We start from the raw sequence: 19,014 nt of genomic DNA, 5'->3' as shown, positions 1-19,014 counted from the left end.
TCATTATCAAACAAGTTGGTTAAATAACGAATTACAGAAATGATATCATTTTATTTTTTCAATTGTGAGGCAATTCACTCTTCAGCTGTGAAGTCTGATTCTTACTGCTTTCATTTGTATCTTTATGTACGATGCAATGTAATTTATATAATTAATATGCTTGAGTTTTACTGTGTGTCTTCTCCAGAAGGAAACTTCTCCAAGACAGGGAATTTTGTTTCCTTTGCTCACTGAGGTTCTGCAAGGATCTAAAAATGCCTAGCACATGGTAGAGGCTAAATGAGTATTTTGTGAATGACTGTCTTTTCAGAGATCCCTTTTTAAAAAGCAATCAATATTAAAGATTCGCTAAAAAGCAGTTTGACAACATACATCAGCATCTTAAAATGTGCCTAACTCTTGATGCAATAATTCCTCTTTAGAACTAAAGGAATAAAGACCATTTATATACAAAGCTATGCAAAGAAGTTTATTGATAATAGATAAAATGGAAATGACCTAGATGTTATTTAAGCAGGGAAATGCCTAAATAAATTATAGTACATACATAAACAGGAATGCTATGCAGCCATGAAATCAGTTTTCAAAAACTTAGCAGGGTAGATTAAGTAAGAAAACCAGGATATAAAATAGTATATACACCATAGCCCCACCCATTGAAAAAATGCATAGGAAAAACTAGTATTAAATTAAATAAATTTAAATAGTGGGTCTTTTTAGGTTGCACACTACAATAAACTTACATTGCTTTTACACACAGAAAAAAAGGTACATTTCCAAAGAGATTTAATATGAGCAATTTTCCTAACATACCTTTACTGTTTCTCATGTAATGTGTCTTAGAAAGGAATTTGTACCAAGAGAATAGTCTATGATTTCTCTTAGCTAACATGTTAAACTTTGATAAATCCAAGTTTTCAGGGGTACTTAATTTTAATTGGTAATTTTGTCTCTTAAGTGATTTTTCTCCTTAGGAAACAGACTTTAAATTTAAACTGGGTGTTCCTATTCCCTTCTACCTGAAGCTTAAGACTTTTATCTTTGTTTTATTTATTTATTTATTTAGAGACAGAGTCTCTTTCTGTCGCCCAGGCTGGAGTGCAGTGGCACGATCTTGGCTCACTGCAACCTCCACCTCTCGAGTTCAAGAGATTCTCCTGCCTCAGCCTCCCAAGTAGCTAGGATTACAGGCACCTGCCACCATGCCCGGCTAATTTATGTATTTTTAGTAGAGATGGGGTTTCGCCATGTTGGCCAGGGTGGTCTCAAACTCCTGACCTCAGGTGATCCGCCCGCCTTGGCCTCTCAAAGTGCTGGGATTACAGGCATGAGCCACCACACCCGGCCAAGACTTTTATGTTTAAAGAAGAATATTTGTAGTCCTATACTTAGAACACTTAAGTAAGCTGCTCCTCTGCTTCCCTGAAATTAAAGAATGAAATTGCTAAAGGATGGTGGGGAAAATGCACAGTATTTTTGACACTGGGATTAAGAGCCTTATAATCTACCAACTGAGCTAGCCAGGCAGTTCAATATTTTGAATAAGAAAACTTTTGTTATAGTTTAGGTGTCATTACCCACTAGCAATGTGCTATTTAGCAGGTCATGCCCAGTTTCTGCTTTTGTAAAGTAGCGCTAATTACACTACCAAATGTGGTTGACATCATAATCAAACAAGCTTATATACAGTAGTACTTTGAAGGTAGTTATCAATTTGCATAATCTTGCTAGGCAGTTATAGAGTTCATTAAAAAATAATTGGCTTATCAACTAAATTCTGACTATTATAAAACGGCATCTAAAGTCCTATGAATTGTTAACAGTATCAACTTGACAGAACACCTTCAATTAAAAACTAACTTTTAAAAAAGAGAACTGATACTGAGTACTGAAAATAATTCCCTGGCTGGGTGCCATGGTTCACCCCTGTAATCCCAACACTTTGGGAGGCCAAGATGGGCGGATTACCTGAGGTCATGAGTTCGAGACCAGCCTGCCCAATATGGTGAAACCCCGTCTGTATTAAAAATACAAAGATTAGCCAGGCATAGTGGTGGGTGCCTGTAATCCTCGCTACTTGGTAGGCTGAGGCATGAGAATCTCTTGAACCAGGGAGGCAGAGGTTGCAGTGAGAGAGATCACACCGCTGCATTCCAGCCTAGGAAAAAGAGCAAGACTCTGGAAAGAAAGGAAAGGAAAGGAAAGGAAAAAGGGAAGGGGGAAGGGAAGGGGGAAGGGAAGGGGGAAGGGAAGGGAAGGGAAGGGAAGGGGGAAGGGAAGGGAAGGGAAGGAAAGGGAAGGGAAGGAAAGGAAAAGGGAAGGAAGGAAGAAAGGAAAAGGGAAGGAAGGAAGAAAGGAAGGAAGGAAGGAAAGAGGAAAGAAAGAAAAGAATTTCCTAATAAATTGTTTCTTTAACATTTTTAAATTTAATTTCTGTTTATTTTTATTTTTTTTAAATAGAAGCAGAGTGTCACTATATTTCCCAGGCTGGGTTTGAATTCCTAGGCTCAAGCAATCCACCTGCCTCCATTTCCCAATGTGCTGGGATTACAGGCATGAGACACTGCACCTGGCCAAAGTATTTCTAAGATTTGGGCAGTAGGAGGTACCAGAAGAGATTTGCAGCTAGTCATGCTCTTTGCTGCCTCTACTAATTTGGCAGCCATCAATATTTATAATGTATATCAAAGTGCCTTGAAAACATATAACACAATTCCAGAATGTTATAATAATGGTGCTATTCATGCTGTGATTATAATAAAGTCCTTCATTTCTGAAAAGAAAATGTTCAATCTAGTGTATAAGGTACCTACAGTAGGGAGACATCTTTAGGTTAGTGGGGCCATTAGTACTACTACAATTACAATAGATTCATTTTATTATTCGCTTCAACTGAAGTCTATTTGGCTAAGATGTTATTGAATGGCATCAGTAAATGAATATAAGCTAATAATATTAGGAGTAGGAAAATATCTGAAGATAATAAATCAGCTAAATCCTGTTGATGAGAAGAGAATTAATTCTGTGTTTAAGAGTTTTAACTTTCTGATTGCTTTGCTTTGCATATAGTAGATAACGTTTATTGGTATGATTGTTTGGTGTCTCTTTTAGGAGAATATGTTCTAAATAATATTTTCTGAGATGGAGTCTCACTCTGTTGGCCCGGCTGGAGTGCAGTGGTGTGATCTCGGCTCACAGAAACCTCTATCTCCTGCCTCAGCTTCCTGAATAGCTGGGATTACAGGCATGTACCACCGTGCCCAGCTAATTTTTGTATTTTCAGTAGAGATGGGATTTTGCCATGTTGGCCAGGCTGGTCTCAAACTCCTGGGCTTAAGTGATCCAACTCCCTCCACCTCTGAAAGTGCTGGGATTACAGGCATGAGCCACCACACCAAGATTATATTTATCAATACATGTTCTTAACTTATTGTATGGCTCACAATTGCCCAGGATGTCACCCAGGTTGGAGTTCAGTGGCATGAACATGGCTCACAGCAGTCTTGACCTCCCAGGTTCAAGTGACCCTCCTGCCTCAGCTAGCATGGTAGACTGCATCTGTAGTCTCAGCCACTTGGGAGGCTGAGGCAGGAGGATTGCTTGAGCCCAGGAGGTAGAGGCTTCAGTGAGCTATGATCAGAGCCTGTTTAGATAAATAATTCTTCCTGTAGTCCCAAAGTAGCTGGGACTATGGGCGTGGGCCACCATGCCCGGGTAATTTTAGTTGTATTTTTGGTACAGATGGGGTCTCTCTATCTTGCCCAGTCTGGTTTTGAACTCCTGGGCTCAAGCAATCTTTCTGCCTTGGCCTCCCAAAGTGCTGGGATTACAGGTGTAAACCACTGCACCCAGCCTCTCAGGTGGTTTTTATGCCCAGGAATGTTTGAGAACCATTATACAAATTACAGTAAGCCTTAAGAAAATCAAATCAAAATAACAATTTAAATGTTACCATCTGCCCTAGAATAGTTTTGTCAATTTTGGTCGAAGTTAAAGAGAAAAAAATATTTTGTAGTTTATTCTGTTTTTGTTTTAAACTTATTTATATTATTATTATTATTGAGACCAAGTCTCGCTCTCTTGCCCAGGCTGGAGTGCAGTGGTACAATCTCAGTTCACTGCAACCTCCACTTCTCGGGTTCAAGCGATTCTCCTGCTTCAGCTTTCCGAGTAGCTGGAATTACAGGCACCCGCCACCATGCCCAGCTAATTTTCGTATTTTTAGTAGAGACAGGGTTGCCCCATGTCGGCCAAGGAGGTCTTGAAGTCCTGACCTAAGGTAATCCACCCACGTTGGCCTCCCAGAGTGCTGGGATTACAGACATAGGCCCCTGCACCTGGCTGTTTTAAACTTTTTTAGGAAACACAGTCTTGGTCTGTCCTCCAGGCTAGAAAGCAGTGGGATGATCACAGCTCACTGCAGCATCAAACTCCTGGGCTCAGGCAATCCTACCACCTCAGCTTCCCAAGTAGCTGGGACTACAAATGCATTCTACCACCCAGGCTAATAATAATTATTATTTTTTTGTACAGACTAGAGTCTCACTACATTGCCCAGGCTCATTTCGAACTCCTAGGCTCAAGCAATCTTCCTGCCTTGGCCTCTCAAAGTGCTGGGATTAGAGGTGTGAGCCACTGAGCTCAGCAGAAAAGATACATAAAGAAAAGTCCAAGAGAATAAAATATATAAGTGCACTCACCTGTTTCAGGTGTTTTATGAAAAAATGGTGAACTCCAAGCCTGCCAGTACCTTTTGCCTGTTTCTTGACATCTCACTTGAAATATGTACTTGATGTTTGGCTCCAAGTAGAATTCTGACTGTTGCACATATGTAAAATTGGTGTCAAATTCTTTAACCTAAAATGGACGGATAACAAGAATAAAATATGGTGTGCTTTTAAAACAGTTATTTTATTTAGCGGAAATGTATGGAACACCTATTATGTTCCAAGCTCTCTTCTAGACCCTAGGAAAACAATTTGTTCTTTATATAAAACATGACCATACATAACCAAATACTGTCTCAAACATTAAAACTGAAATACACACTACTTTCCTTGAGATGGAGTCTCGCTCTGTTGCCCAGGCTGGAGTGCAGTGGCTTAATCTTGGCTCACTGTAACCTCTGCCTCCCGAGTTCAAGCGATTCTTCTGCCTCAGCCTCCCAAGTAACTGGGACTACAGCCGTGCACTACAACACCTGGCTGATTTTTTGTATTTTTAGTAAAGATCAGGTTTCATCATGTTGGCCAGGCTGGTCTTGAATTTTTGACCTCAAGTGATTCGCCTGCCTCGGCCTCCCAAAGTGCTGGGATTACAAGTGTGAGCCACCATGCCCAGCCCACACTGCTTTATGTTTGACAACTGTCTCAAATCTTGAGAAAGTCCAAATATAATATTATATATATATTTATATGTGTATATGTATATATTTATTTGTGTGTGTGTGTGTGTGTGTGTATATATATATATATATATTTTTTTTGATAGGGTCCCACTCTGTTGCCCAGGCTGGACTGTGGAGTGCAGTGGCTCGATCACAGCTCACTGCAATCTCCACCTCCTCCTAGGCTGAAGCAATCCTCCTGCCTCAGCCTCCCAAGTAGCTGAGACTTCAAGCATGCACTACCATGACTGGATAATTTTTTATTTTTTTTGTAAAGACAAGGTCTCATTATATTGCCCAGGCTGGTCTCCTGGACACAAGTCATCCTCTGCTTTGGCCTCCCAAAGTGTTGAGATTACAGGAGTGAGCCATCATGCCCAGTCTTAATTTTGGAATATATTCTTAATTTTGGAATATATTCTTTTAATGAGGTGGAGAAATGGTAGCTGATAGCACCTGTTTGAATTTCCCTCTCCCCTGCAGCTGGATATTTAGATCAATAATTCTTCCTGAATGATGAAATAATTTTACTCGCTAATGGTGACTTTTAGAAAAAAATACCTATAAGCTAAGCTGTAAATTGGTCCTCATTGCAGGTTATTGCAGATTCTATAAGGCCCGATAATATATATATACACACACACATATATGTATATATCTATATATATGTGTGTATATATATATGTGTATGTGTCAGAGAAAAATTAAAATATTAAGAATGTTGAACTGAGAAATCCAATGGAGGATAAAGAAAATAGCTGAGGGATAAACACAAAAATCTTTTTTTCCCTGGAGCACTACACCCTGCTATAAAACATAATGAAAAATGAGCCCCAAACAAGCTGTTTCAGTTGGCAGAAAGAAACCAAGGCATTTCTACAGCATCTTCAGTATGTTCTCGTAACTGATTTACTGGGAAAAGTGAAGCATGATTGAAAGGCAGACATAAAATATGTCAATATGTCTAGAAATGCATTTATGCAACAACTAGCTGAAAGCAGTTATCAGATACTCATGAAACAGAAAGTTAGAACGATTGAGATTTAAAAAAAAAGAAGAATGAGGTATCAACCTCTCTCAGGGATACTTCCATTTAAAACCCAACCTTAGCATTAATCCTTAAAACCTGCAATGCACTGAAAATGTAAAATTCATGGAAATATTTGTTTGGGGATGTCATCTGCCCTAGAATAGTTTTGTCTATTGAGAGATGGCTTATGGAAACTCTGAATGATATTTTTCAAATTCTGCATGAAAGATATCGTTCAGAGTTTCCATAAGCCATGTCTCTATTCATGGCCCTGGAAATTTTCTGCAATGTTAATATAACTGGAGAGTGTCTGAGGTCTCCTGGGATCTAGAGAAATTTTACCTACTGTGCCAAAGATTTGACTTTCAAATGCACTCTGCTTCATATTAGTGTCTCTTGTAAGGAAGCTGTTATTCTCCAATATGCTTCTTACCATTACATTTATAGATAAGTCCTCTCGAAGGAAAGAAATACCCTAAAGTATAGCCAGAATTCCGAAATAGTCAGAAGAATGTTACGGAACTGTTATCAGTTGTTTAAACCATGAGACAAACCAGGTGGCTGCTTAGGGCCCTGCAAGTACAACATGATACCTCAGGATGATATCTTTGGAGGCTAAAACGAATATTGAAAAAGCTGGACTTAATTGAACACCCCTGTAAATAATATAATTTAAAGAGTGCAAGAAATTTTGAAATAAGTCAATTTCTACTTAGAGCCTCAACTCTGAAGGTTGGGGGTCATTGAAACTTAATGTTCATCAGTTTGAGATCTCTCTTTTCTTAGGTTAAATATAAGTTCCTGGGAACATCCTTGGGTGGAGGGAAGAAAAGTCTCCAATACAGTTAGAGTTCTATAATCCCTCTACCTTTCCCAACTATCAATGTGGGACATGGCACAGGATCAGAGGGTCCTTGGTAACCCACCAGTGTCTAAACCCTTGGTTTCTCCCTTTACCCTACAATCTCCTCCTCTTTCTGCCCAGGTAATTTTTCTCTAGTGTTTGGAAGAGGAGGGAAATGGGGTGGTGACGGGGAAACTTATTTGTGACTAATCATATGTTCTTCCACATTTTCTGTCTTATACCAACTTTTAGACTTGGAAATGCCAAAGCCAAGGATTTGTCTTTGCTATCTGTATGCTGTTCTATCAGCCCTTCCAAGAAAAGAATAAATACTTGGTTTTGTGCGGCCTAAGTTAAGAATGGTTTTCTCATTTTTAAATGGTCGAAAAAAAATATTTTTAAAAGACTACTTCATGATGCATGGAAATTATGTGAAATCCAAATTTCAGTGTCCAAAAATGAAATTTTATTGGAACAGACTATGCCCATTCATTTACATAATTGTCTAAGACTGCTTTCACGCTACAAACACAGAGTTGAGTAGTTGAGACAGAAATCTTATGTTCTGCAAAGCCTAAAATATTTACCATTTGGCCCTCGAGTAAAAAGTTTGCTGAGACCCTGGTGTAGCTTAATTAGAGAAATGAGTCACCAATAATCCACTTACTTGAACACATAGCTAAGATTTCTCTGCCTCTGTCACTAAAATTGGACACCATTAAAGACAAATAATAATAATAATAATAGTAATAGCTAATGTTTCAATGAAATGTTTCATGTAGCTAATGCTACATGAACTTGACATTATAAAAATCAATAGAGATGCAAAAAATGATCATGGCACATCCCTGCCTTCCATGAGTTCATAGTTAAAGAGTAGAGAAACAGAAGTGTAAACAGGCAAGTATATACAATGTGGCAAACGCCCCTGAAATACAGTATATGGAAGTAGGTGTGGATTGCTGTTTCCAACGGGGAGCTCAATTTTTGACATGAATTTGAGGGGCCTAGGAGACAGCCCATAAAGATACCAACAAATAGCTAGAAATGTAGGTCTGACTTTCATGAGAGTTGGGAGGGCTCCAAGTTCTAGCCTACATACAGGTGTAGCTGAGGCCTTGGCAGTAGGTGAAAGGAGTAAGAAAGAGAGGAAAACAGTGAGATGGTAGGTATGAAGGGAATGCCAATGTTTAGGGAACTGGCAGGAGAAATAATTTACAAAGAAAAGAGCATCCAGAAATACTGATAGAAGACTAACACATTCTTGAAATGGGAAAACCAAGAGGAGAGACATTTTCAGGACAAGGTGGTCAACAGTGTCAAATGCTAGAGTAGGATGAAGACTGCCAAGGTTCTTGGTCTTTGTTGTTTGGAAAAATGCTACCATCTTCCTCTCCTCGCACGAACTGGTTCCAGCAGCAGGTGGAGAGCCTGATGACATTTTGAGGTGGATTGCAATAGCCCTGGTAATTTCCCTGCCATATATCCTGTCCCTTTACTATGTAGCTTTGAACATTCTCCCATTCTGGCTCTGGTTTGCCCATGTGGCTTACTTTGAGCCAGCAGACATTGGTGAGCCTGATACAAGCAGAGGATTGAAAGACACTGGAGAGATTGGGTGTAGGTGCTCTTGCCCTCTGCCATCACCATAAGGAATGCCCAGGCTAGCCTGTTGATGCAGAAAGAAGACCGGGAGACATGTAGAGGAGAGCTCATGAAAGACATAGGAGTGAGCCAGCTGAGCTGTAAACACATGCCCAATCCCAGAAAGCTCAATTTAGACCAGCTGGGCCCCACTGACAGTGAGAAATAAAAGTTTATTGCTATATGTCACTCCAGTTTTTGCAGCAGTTTGTTACACATTATTGTAGCAGTAGATAGCTGATATACCAATCCCTCTTATTTCATGTAAATAGGAGTATGTAATAAACTAGAAAAATGTTTAGAAAATAGAAAGGAATTATATCACCAGTGTCTCTGAATAAAAGTTTTCAGAAGCCAACTGTTTTCTAGTTGAAACTCTTATTCTCTGCTCCCCCTGGTGGTGCTACATAGGCCATCTTGGTAACAGGTACATTTGAGCTCACTTTTCTTTTTTTTTTTTTTTTTAAATTTATTTATTATTATTATACTTTAAGTTGTAGGGTACATGTGCATAACGTGCAGGTTTGTTACATATGTATACTTGTGCCATGTTGGTCTGCTGCACCCATCAACTCGTCATTTGCATCAGGTATAACTCCCAATGCAATCCCTACCCCCTCCCCCCTCCCCATGATAGGCCCCGGTGTGTGATGTTCCCCTTCCTGAGTCCAAGTGATCTCATTGTTCAGTTCCCACCTATGAGTGAGAACATGTGGTGTTTGGTTTTCTGTTCTTGTGATAGTTTGCTAAGAATGATGGTTTCCAGCTGCATCCATGTCCCTACAAAGGACGCAAACTCATCCTTTTTTATGGCTGCATAGTATTCCATGGTGTATATGTGCCACATTTTCTTAATCCAATCTGTCACTGATGGACATTTGGGTTGATTCCAAGTCTTTGCTATTGTGAATAGTGCTGCAATAAACATACGTGTGCATGTGTCTTTAGAGCAGCATAATTTATAATCCTTTGGGTATATCCCCAGTAATGGGATGGCTGGGTCATATGGTACATCTAGTTCTAGATCCTTGAGGAATCGCCATACTGTTTTCCATAATGGTTGAACTAGTTTACAATCCCACCAACAGTGGAAAAGTGTTCCTATTTCTCCACATCCTCTCCAGCACCTGTTGTTTCCTGACTTTTTAATGATCGCCATTCTAACTGGTGTGAGATGGTATCTCATTGTGGTTTTGATTTGCATTTCTCTGATGGCCAGTGATGATGAGCATTTTTTCATATGTCTGTTGGCTGTATGAATGTCTTCTTTTGAGAAATGTCTGTTCATATCCTTTGCCCACTTTTTGATGGGGTTGTTTGTTTTTTTCTTGTAAATTTGTTTGAGTTCTTTGTAGGTTCTGGATATTAGCCCTTTGTCAGATGAGTAGATTGCAAAAATTTTCTCCCATTCTGTAGGTTGCCTGTTCACTCTGATGGTAGTTTCTTTTGCTGTGCAGAAGCTCTTTAGTTTAATTAGATCCCATTTGTCAATTTTAGCTTTTGCTGCCGTTGCTTTTGGTGTTTTAGACATGAAGTCTTTGCCCATGCCTATGTCCTGAATGGTTCAAAACCTTCTCTTTGTCAGAAGTGGCAAATGGAACAGAAAGAATATGTGTTATCTCATCTGCTCTTCATAACAATCCTTTGTGATAGGTAGTATTAGCTCCATTATATAAATAGGGAAATAGAGTTTGAAAGAGGTCAAGCCAGATTTTTTTGAACTTATACCATCAGTAACTAAGTGTCTCTCACAGACTCTACATCACTTTAGGGACTCGATAGATTATCAGAAAATGAAAAGACAGGTTTCAAACCAACTTTGAAAAGCTAGTTATATTTTGTAATCAAGACTACATAGTAGGTGGTTTTTCTCTGAGATGTTTATTTTCTTTCTTTTTATAGAGATAGAGGTCTCACTATATTGCCCAGGCTGCAGTGCAGTGGCTATTCCAGGTGAGATCATAGTGCACTACAGCCTCAAACCTCTGGCTCAAGTGATCTTCCTGCCTCAGTCTCTCAGGTAGCTGAATATAGCCTTGTGCCTCCCCCCGCCAACTGAGATTTATTTTCTTCTTGCTATCTCTGAGCCTTTACTAAAATCTGTATCTGTTCCAACCCGGTGGTCCAAGCTAGACTGCTAGGGAATTCAGAAGGGAGAGAGGTGAATGAGGTTAGAGCAAGATGTTTGTAAATGTTCTCCCAGGGGCAGTTGTGTCTCCAGAGACAAAATCTGAAGCTTTGACCTGGAACCGTCTCTCAAGAGATAACTACAGTCATGTGTCACTTAACAATGGGGCAATTTCATCATTGTACGGACATCACAGATTGTAATTACACAGGTGGTATAGCCTACCACACACCTAGGCTATATGGTACAGCCTATTGCTTCTAGGCTACAAACATATAAAGCATGTTACTGTACTGAATCCTGCAGGCAATTGTAATATAAATCACTAGGTGACAGAAATTTTTCAGCTGCATGATAAGCTTATGGGACCACCATCATATATGCCATCCATCATTGCCTGAAACATGGACTGCTGCGTGGCACATATTCTCCTTGCCTCATCACCTAATTCCCTTAGATACTTCACAGTCCGTATGTACCTTAGCTAAAGGGGCTGAAAAGCACCCTCAATACTGTGACTTTCAGGTGGATTCCTTTGCTCTACTATCCCTGCTGCATGGCTCCCCTAGAGGCTAGAGAGTAACATTACTAGCTAGCATTTAGTGAACAATTACTCTATTCCAGGCTTGTAGCTAACTTTTTACATCATTGGATCCCCTTTCCCCCAACAAACAGATGAGGTAAGTGCTTATCTTATCCCCATGTTATGTGTGGGAATAATGAGGCACAGAGAAGATAAGAAACTTGCTCAAGATTGCATGACTAGGCCGGGCGCAGGGGCTCACTCCTGTAATCTCAGCACTTTGGGAGGCCGAGGGGGGCAGATCACTTGGGATCAGCCCGGCCAACATGGTGAAACCCTGTCTGTACTAAAAATACAAAAAGTAGCCAGACGTGGGGGCTGGCGCATGTAATCCCAGCTACTAGGGAGGCTGAGTCAGGAGAATTGCTTGAACCCAGGAAGCAGAGGTCACAGTGAGCCAAGATCACACCACTGCACTCCAGAAAAAAAAAAGAAAAAGATTGCATGACTCAGCTAGGAGCAGTGGTTCATGTCTGTAATACTAGCACTTTGGGAGGCCGAGGCCGGACGGTTGCTTGAGCTCAGGAGTTAGAGACCTTGACACTAGCCTGGGCAACATGACACAACCCTGTCTCTACAAAATAATTTTTTAAATTTAGCTGGGCATGGTGGCATTCTCCTGTGGTCAGCTACTCAGGAGGCTGAGGCAGGAGGATTGCTTGAGTCCAGAAGGTCAAGGCTGCAGTGAGCTGAGATTGTGCCACTGTGCTCCAGCCTGGGCAGTAGAGCAAGACCCTGTCTCAAAAGGGGGAAAAAAAAAATAGATTGCATGACTAGAAAGTAGCAGAGCCAGGCTTTGAACTCTAGAGCCTGTGCTCTTGGCCACAAGGCTTTCCTGTCGCTTTGAAGTAAACCTCCCACCTCCAGCAGTATCTAATGGAGGTTGAAGTGGTAGAAGAGACCTGTAATCTTTGGTATCCTCCCACTCCTCTTGACTCTGACTTTCCTGTCTTCCTACAGAAATGCAGAGACAACACTTCATGCATGACCCAGATGAAATTGACAGTAGCAAATGTAAACAAAGCTTCATTCTGCTACAGTGCCTTGGCTTCAGTGATCTGGATAGAAATGGTAATTCACTTTTTCTGTGTTAGCGGTTGTGTTTAACGGAAACATGGTAGATTGACTGAGGGAGTCATGAGTTTAAAAAAACTTAAAAAAAAATAATGGATGGAGGAGAGAGAACCTGGCTTTGGATTGAAACCTATCTTTTCATTTTGTAAATATTTATTTGGTCTTTGAAGTGATGTAGAGTCTGTGAGAGACACTTAGTTACTGATGGTATAAGTTCAAAAAAATCTGGCTTGACCTCTTTCAAACTCTATTTCCCTATTTATATAATCGAGCTAATACTACCTATCACGAAGGATTGTTATGAAGAGCAGATGAAATAACACATATTCTTTCTGCTCTGTTTGCCACTTCTGACAAAGAAGATTTAGAAAAGTGAGCTCAAATGTACCTGTTACCAAGATGGCCTATGTAGCACCACCAGGGGGAGCAGAGAACAAGAATTTTCAACCAGAAAACAGTTGGCTTCTGAAAACTTATTCAGAGACATTGATAATACAGTTACTTTCTATTTTCTAAACATTTTTTCTAGTCTATTACCTACTCCTATTTACATGAAGTAAGAGTATTTGGTATCTTTTTTTTTTTTTTTCTTTTTTTGGAGACAGAGTCTCACTCTGTCACCCAGGCTGGAGGACAGTGGCTCCATCTTGGCTCGCTGCAACCTCCACCTCCCAGATTCAAGCGATTCCCTGCCTCAGCCTCCTGAGTAGCTGGGATTACAGGAACGCACCACCACACTCGGCTAAATTTTTTGTGTTTTCAGTAGAGACGGGGTTTTGCTATCATGGCCAGTCTGGTCTTCAATCCCTGAGCTCAGGTGATCTGCCTGCCTTGGCCTCCCAAAGCGCTGGAATTACAGGCATGAGCCACTGCACCCAGCCTAAGAAACTTGGTATTCTTTAATATCATTCTATGACTGTGATACTATACAAGGACCCCAGGTGTCTTATTAGGATAAAACCCCATTAGTTCAGAATTTAAGACTTGAGAATTTTATTTGTGTTGTTTTGAAATGTATCTAAATTCTGCATATTGCAAAAGGAATTCAGCAGGATCTTCATTTGATTATGGACCAAATGATGCAGAACATGGATCCCATTTAAGTGGAATGCAAACTACCAGAAAGTTCACATTTATGATTTGAGTGAACACAGGTAAACAAGTTGACATAAGGAATTTATTTTTAATGAGTAATTTTTAGGGTATATAATAAAATTAGTATAGTTTTACCCCCATCTTCTTGATACTTTTAAGATATATTACTCTATAGCAAAACTGATATGCAGAATCAGTCTTAAACAGTAAAAGGATTTGGAATCATGCTTAGCACCAAAGAAAAATTAAGTTATGTTTAATGTATGTTTTAGTGTTAAATATACATAATTTTATTTAACTCTCTGAAAACTGGTAATTTCACAGCTGATACATAACTGTTAAGTAAGAAAAGCCAGGCTAGGTGCTGTGGCTCATGCCTGTAATCCTAGCACTTCGGGAGGCTGATGAGAAAGCTAGGGGGAGGATTATTTGAGGCTAGTTCAAGACCAGCCTGGGCAACATGGCAAGACCCTACAAAAAGTAAAAATAAAAGTAAATTAGCCAGGCATAGTGGTGAGTGACTGTAATCCCAGCTACTTGGGAGGCTAAGGTGGCAGGAGCACTTGAGCCCAAGAGTTTGTGGCTGCAGTGAGCTATAATTGCACTACCGAACTTCAGCCTGGGTGATGAAGTGAGAGCCTATCTCTAAAAAAGAAACCTTAAAAAAGTATCTGAAGAAAAAAAAAAAAAAAAAGCCCAGAAACTATTTCTTAATTATTTGGACTAAATGGCAGTTTGTTACACTTAAAAATAATAAAATGGCATTTCTTTTAAAATATATCAAAATTGAAACTTCTTCCTAAATCAGGCTAATGTTCCTCCACAGTAGAAATTACTGAGTTTTTATTACATTGTTCCCAGGTGCTGTTATCTGATATGACTTTATTAATGAACCTTGCAGCTATGCCTTTCTTAAGACACTAGATAATTTATCCTTGGCATTTAAGGATGGTTCGTTTATTTCTCTAGACATCCACTTTTTAAAACTCATCTTTACTCAGATTATCATCATCTTTAAGCTCACCTAAGACTCAGGCCTATACTGGTAATAAATATTACACTCCGAACTGTACACTTTTCACTTAAAAAGAAACATTCATAAATCTTAGTTCTCCTTTCTGAAGAATTTTTGTTTCCCTGGATGCCTGTCAAATTTCAGCACGGAATACTTAAATTTTTTATCCATGATCATTGATATAAATTTCACCCTAGGAGAAACTGAATTATAAATAGCTAATCAGATAGATTCCTCTTAGTTGAAGATTTGTCTATTTAGCAACTCATAAAAGGCAAGTGGATTGTTTCAGGAAACAGCTCTCTGTTTGCAAGCATACAATAATCATTATTAAAGCTAGAGTGGTTTTCCTAAGTGAATTAACACAGGAACAGAAAATAAATACCACATGTTCTCACTTACGAGTGGGAGCTAAACACTGGATACTGCATTAGTCTGTTTCCATGCTGTTGATAAAGACACACTGGAGACTGGGAAGAAAAAGAGGTTTAATTGGACTTAGAGTTCCATATGGCTGGGGAGGCCTCAGAACCATGGCGGGAGGTGAAAGGCACTTCTTACGTGGCAGCAGCAAGAGGAAATGAGGAAAAAGCAAAAGCGGAAACCCCAGATAAATGCATCAGATCTCATGAGACTTATTCACTATCATGAGAAAAGCATGGAAAGACCGGCCCCCATGATTCAGTTACCTCCCCCTAGGTCCCTCCCACTACACATGGGAATTCTGGGAGATGCAATTCAAGTTGAGATTTGGTGGAGGCACAGCCAAACCATGTCATTCTACCCCTGACCCTTCCAAATTCATGTCCTCACATTCCAAAACCAACTATGCCTTCCCAATAGTCCCCCAAAGTCATAACTCATTTCAGCATTAACCCAAAAGTCCACAGTCCAAAGTCTCATCTGAGACAAGGCAAGTCCCTTCCACCTATGAGCCTATAAAATCAAAAGCAAGTTAGTTACTTCCTAGATACAATGAGGGTACAGGTATTGGGTAAATACAGCCATTCCAAATGGGAGAAATTGGCCAAAACAAAGGGGTTATAGGGCCCATGCAATTCTGAAATCCAGCAGGGCAACTTTAAAGCTCCCAAATGATCTTCTTTTATTCCATGTCTCTTATCCAGGTTATGCTGATAAAAGAGGTGGGTTCCCATGGTCTTGGGCAGCTCCACCCCTGTGACTTTGCAGGGTACAATCTCCCTCCCAGCTGCTTTTATGGGCTGGCATTGAGTGTCTGCAGCTTTTCCAGGTGCATGGTTCAAGCTGTTGGTGGATCTACCATTCTGGAGTCTGGAGGATGGTGGCCCTCTTCTCACAGCTCTGCTAGGCAGTGTCCTACTAGGGACTCTGTGTGGAGGCTCAGATCCCACATTTCACTTCTGAACTGCCCTACCAGAGGTTCTCCATAAGGGCCCCATTCCTGTAGCAAACTTTTGTCTGAGCATCCAGGCGTTTCCATACATCTTCTGAAATCTAGGTGGAAGTTCCCAAACCTCAATTCTTGCCTTCTGTGCACCCACAGATTCAACACCATGTGGAAGCTGCCAAAGCTTGGGGGTTCCACATTCTGAAGCCACAGCCCAAGCTGGATGTTGGCCCCTTTCAGCCATGGTTGGAGCAGCTGGGACACAGGGCACCAAGTCCCTAAGCTGCACACAGCACAGTGACCCTGGGCCCAGCACATGAAACCACTTTTTCCTCCTGGGCCTCCAAGCCTGTGATGGGAGAGGCTGCCGTGAAGGTCTCTGATATGGTGTGGAGACATTTTCCCCGTGGTCTTGGGGATTAACATTAGGCTCCTTGCTACTTATGCAAACTTCTGCAGCTGGCTTGAATTTCTCCCCAGAAAATGGGTTTTTCTTCTCTATTGCATAGTCAGGCTGCAAATTTTCTGAACCTTTATGTTCTGTTTCATTTTTAAAACTGAATGCCTTTAACAGCATCCAAATCACCTCTTGAATGCTTTGCTGCTTAGAAATTTCTTTTACCAGATATCCTAAAATCATCTCTTTCGAGTTCAAAGTTCCACAAATCTCTAGGGCAGGGGAAAAATGCTGCCAGTCTCTTTGCTAAAACATAACAAGAATCACCTTTCCTCTAGTTCCTAACAAGTTCCTCATCTCCATCTGAGACCACCTCAGCCTAGATTTTATTGTCTATATCGCTATCAGCATTTTGGGCAAAACCTTTCAATAAGTCTCTAGGAAGTTCCAAATTTCCCACATTTTCCTGTCTTCTTCTGAGCCCTCCAAACTGTTCCAGTCTCTGCCTATTACCCAGTTCCAAAGTTGCTTCCACATTTTCGGGTATCTTTTAAGCAATGCCCCACTCTACTGGTACCAGTATACTGTATTAATCCATTTTCATGCTAATGATAAAGACATACCCAAGACTGGGAAGAAAAAGAAGTTTAATTGGACTTACAGTTCCACATGGCTGAGAAGGCCTCAGAATCATGGTAGGAGGCAAAAGGCTCTTCTTACATAGTGGTGGCAAGAGAAAATGAGGCAGAAGCAAAGGCAGAAACCACTGATAAACCCATCGATCTTGTGAGACTTATTCACTATCACTAGAATAGCATGGGAAAGACTGGCCTCCATGATTCCATTACCTCCCCCTGGTCCCTCCCACAACACGTGGGAATTCTGGGAGATACAATTCAAGTTGAGATTTGGTGGGGCACAGCCAAATCACATCAGGTACTCATGGACATAAAGATGGCAACAATAGACATTGGGGACTACTAGAGTGCAGAGGAAGGTAGGAGGGCAAGGGTTGAAAAACTAATTATTGGTAACTATGCTCAGCACCTGGGTGACAGGAATCATACCCCAAACCTCAGTGTCATGCAATATATCCAGGTAACAAACCTGCACATGTGCCCCTGAATCTAAAATAAAAGTTGAAATTATTTTATAAAACAAAAACTAAAGTGGCTTCAATATCATGCAAACAATCAGATTAAAAACATGTAAAATAGACATAATAAGTCCACTGTAGTCACTGATGGTTGGCTTTTAAATCATTCATTCACATGCTAAAGAATAATGAAAGTTGAGCTTACATTCCAAGTTTGGTTTGTTGTAGCCTTGTATCTCATTTCACAGGAAACCTTTTCAATTGTTGTTTGACTGTCCCAATAAATTATGGTCTTGGGCACTGTAGCATTTCTAGTCTCAGCCCTGGAAATGATGGATGCAGAAGGTATCACTAGGGGAAAAAAAAAAAAAGACCTGGCTGTTTAAAACTTGCCTAGAGAGAAACTGTCATCTTTTCATCAATATCTAGACATGTGAAAGCTCAAAGTAAAAAAATAAAATAAAATTCATGATCTAATGAACAATTAATGAACATTTTCTTATTCACTAATTTGTAATGTAGAAGAAAACTGCTGTTAAGGACAATTCTATTCAACCCATTCCCCATTTTAAACAACTGAACTCTAATAGTCCTGTCTTTCCCTGACCTTCCACTCCCTTATAATCCTAACTAATAAAATTCCAGAACCTAGCCTTGTTAACAAAAGAGTACAAAAATGAGATAAAGGAGCTATCTCCTCTTCCCTGCATCTGTTGACGAAGAGATGATATGCATCCAAATTTAGTTCAGATGATCAGATTTGATAAGATGTTAAATTGAGCCAGGTGTGGTGATGTGTGCCTAAACTCCAACTGCTCAAGAGGCTGAGATGGGAGGATCACTTGAGCCCAGGAGTTCAAGGTTGCAGTGAGCCATGATGGTGCAACTGTACTCCACCCTGGACAACAGAATGAGAGTTTGTCTTAAAAAAAGAAAGAAAGAAAGGCTGGGCATGGTGGCTCATGTCTGTAATTCCAGCATTTTAGGAGGCCAAGGTGGGCAGATCACTTAAGGTCAGGAGTTTGAGACCCAGCCTGGCCATCACAGCAAAATGCTGTCTCTACTAAAATTAGAAAAAATTAGCCAGGCGTGATGGTACGTGCCAATCCCAGCTACTCAGGAGGCTGAGGCAGGAGGATCACGTGAACCCAGGAGGCAGAAGTTACAGTGAGCTGAGATCATGCCACTGCACTCCAGCCTGGGTGACAGAGCGAGACTCTGTCAAAAAAGAAGAAAAGAAAGAGAGAAAGAGAGAAACAGAAAGAGAGAGAGAGGGGGAGGGAGGGAAGGAGGAAGGAAGGAAGGAAGGAAGGAAGGAAGGAAGGAAGGAAGGAAGGAAGGAAGGAAGGAAGG

General features: G+C 40.4%; 1 protein-coding gene across 1 annotated transcript in view; it reads right to left on the bottom strand.

Annotated features, from left to right (window-relative positions):
* The window catches only part of IL23R (interleukin 23 receptor), an 87,564-nt gene that overhangs the window by 34,371 nt on the left and 34,179 nt on the right, over positions 1-19,014 (bottom strand). Inside the window, exons 6-7 of the mRNA XM_025402421.1 lie at positions 17,867-18,012; positions 4,701-4,857 (exon numbers count right to left, since the gene is read on the bottom strand). Of these exons, the coding sequence (XP_025258206.1) occupies positions 4,701-4,857; positions 17,867-18,012 (303 nt within the window). The remainder of the gene's footprint in view (positions 1-4,700; positions 4,858-17,866; positions 18,013-19,014) is intronic.

Source organism: Theropithecus gelada, chromosome 1 (assembly GCF_003255815.1).
Source record: "Theropithecus gelada isolate Dixy chromosome 1, Tgel_1.0, whole genome shotgun sequence".
In the NCBI taxonomy this organism is placed as follows: Eukaryota; Metazoa; Chordata; class Mammalia; order Primates; family Cercopithecidae; genus Theropithecus; species Theropithecus gelada.
The sequence above is the reverse complement of the archived record's forward strand: the minus strand, read 5'-3'. Positions and strand labels throughout refer to the sequence as shown.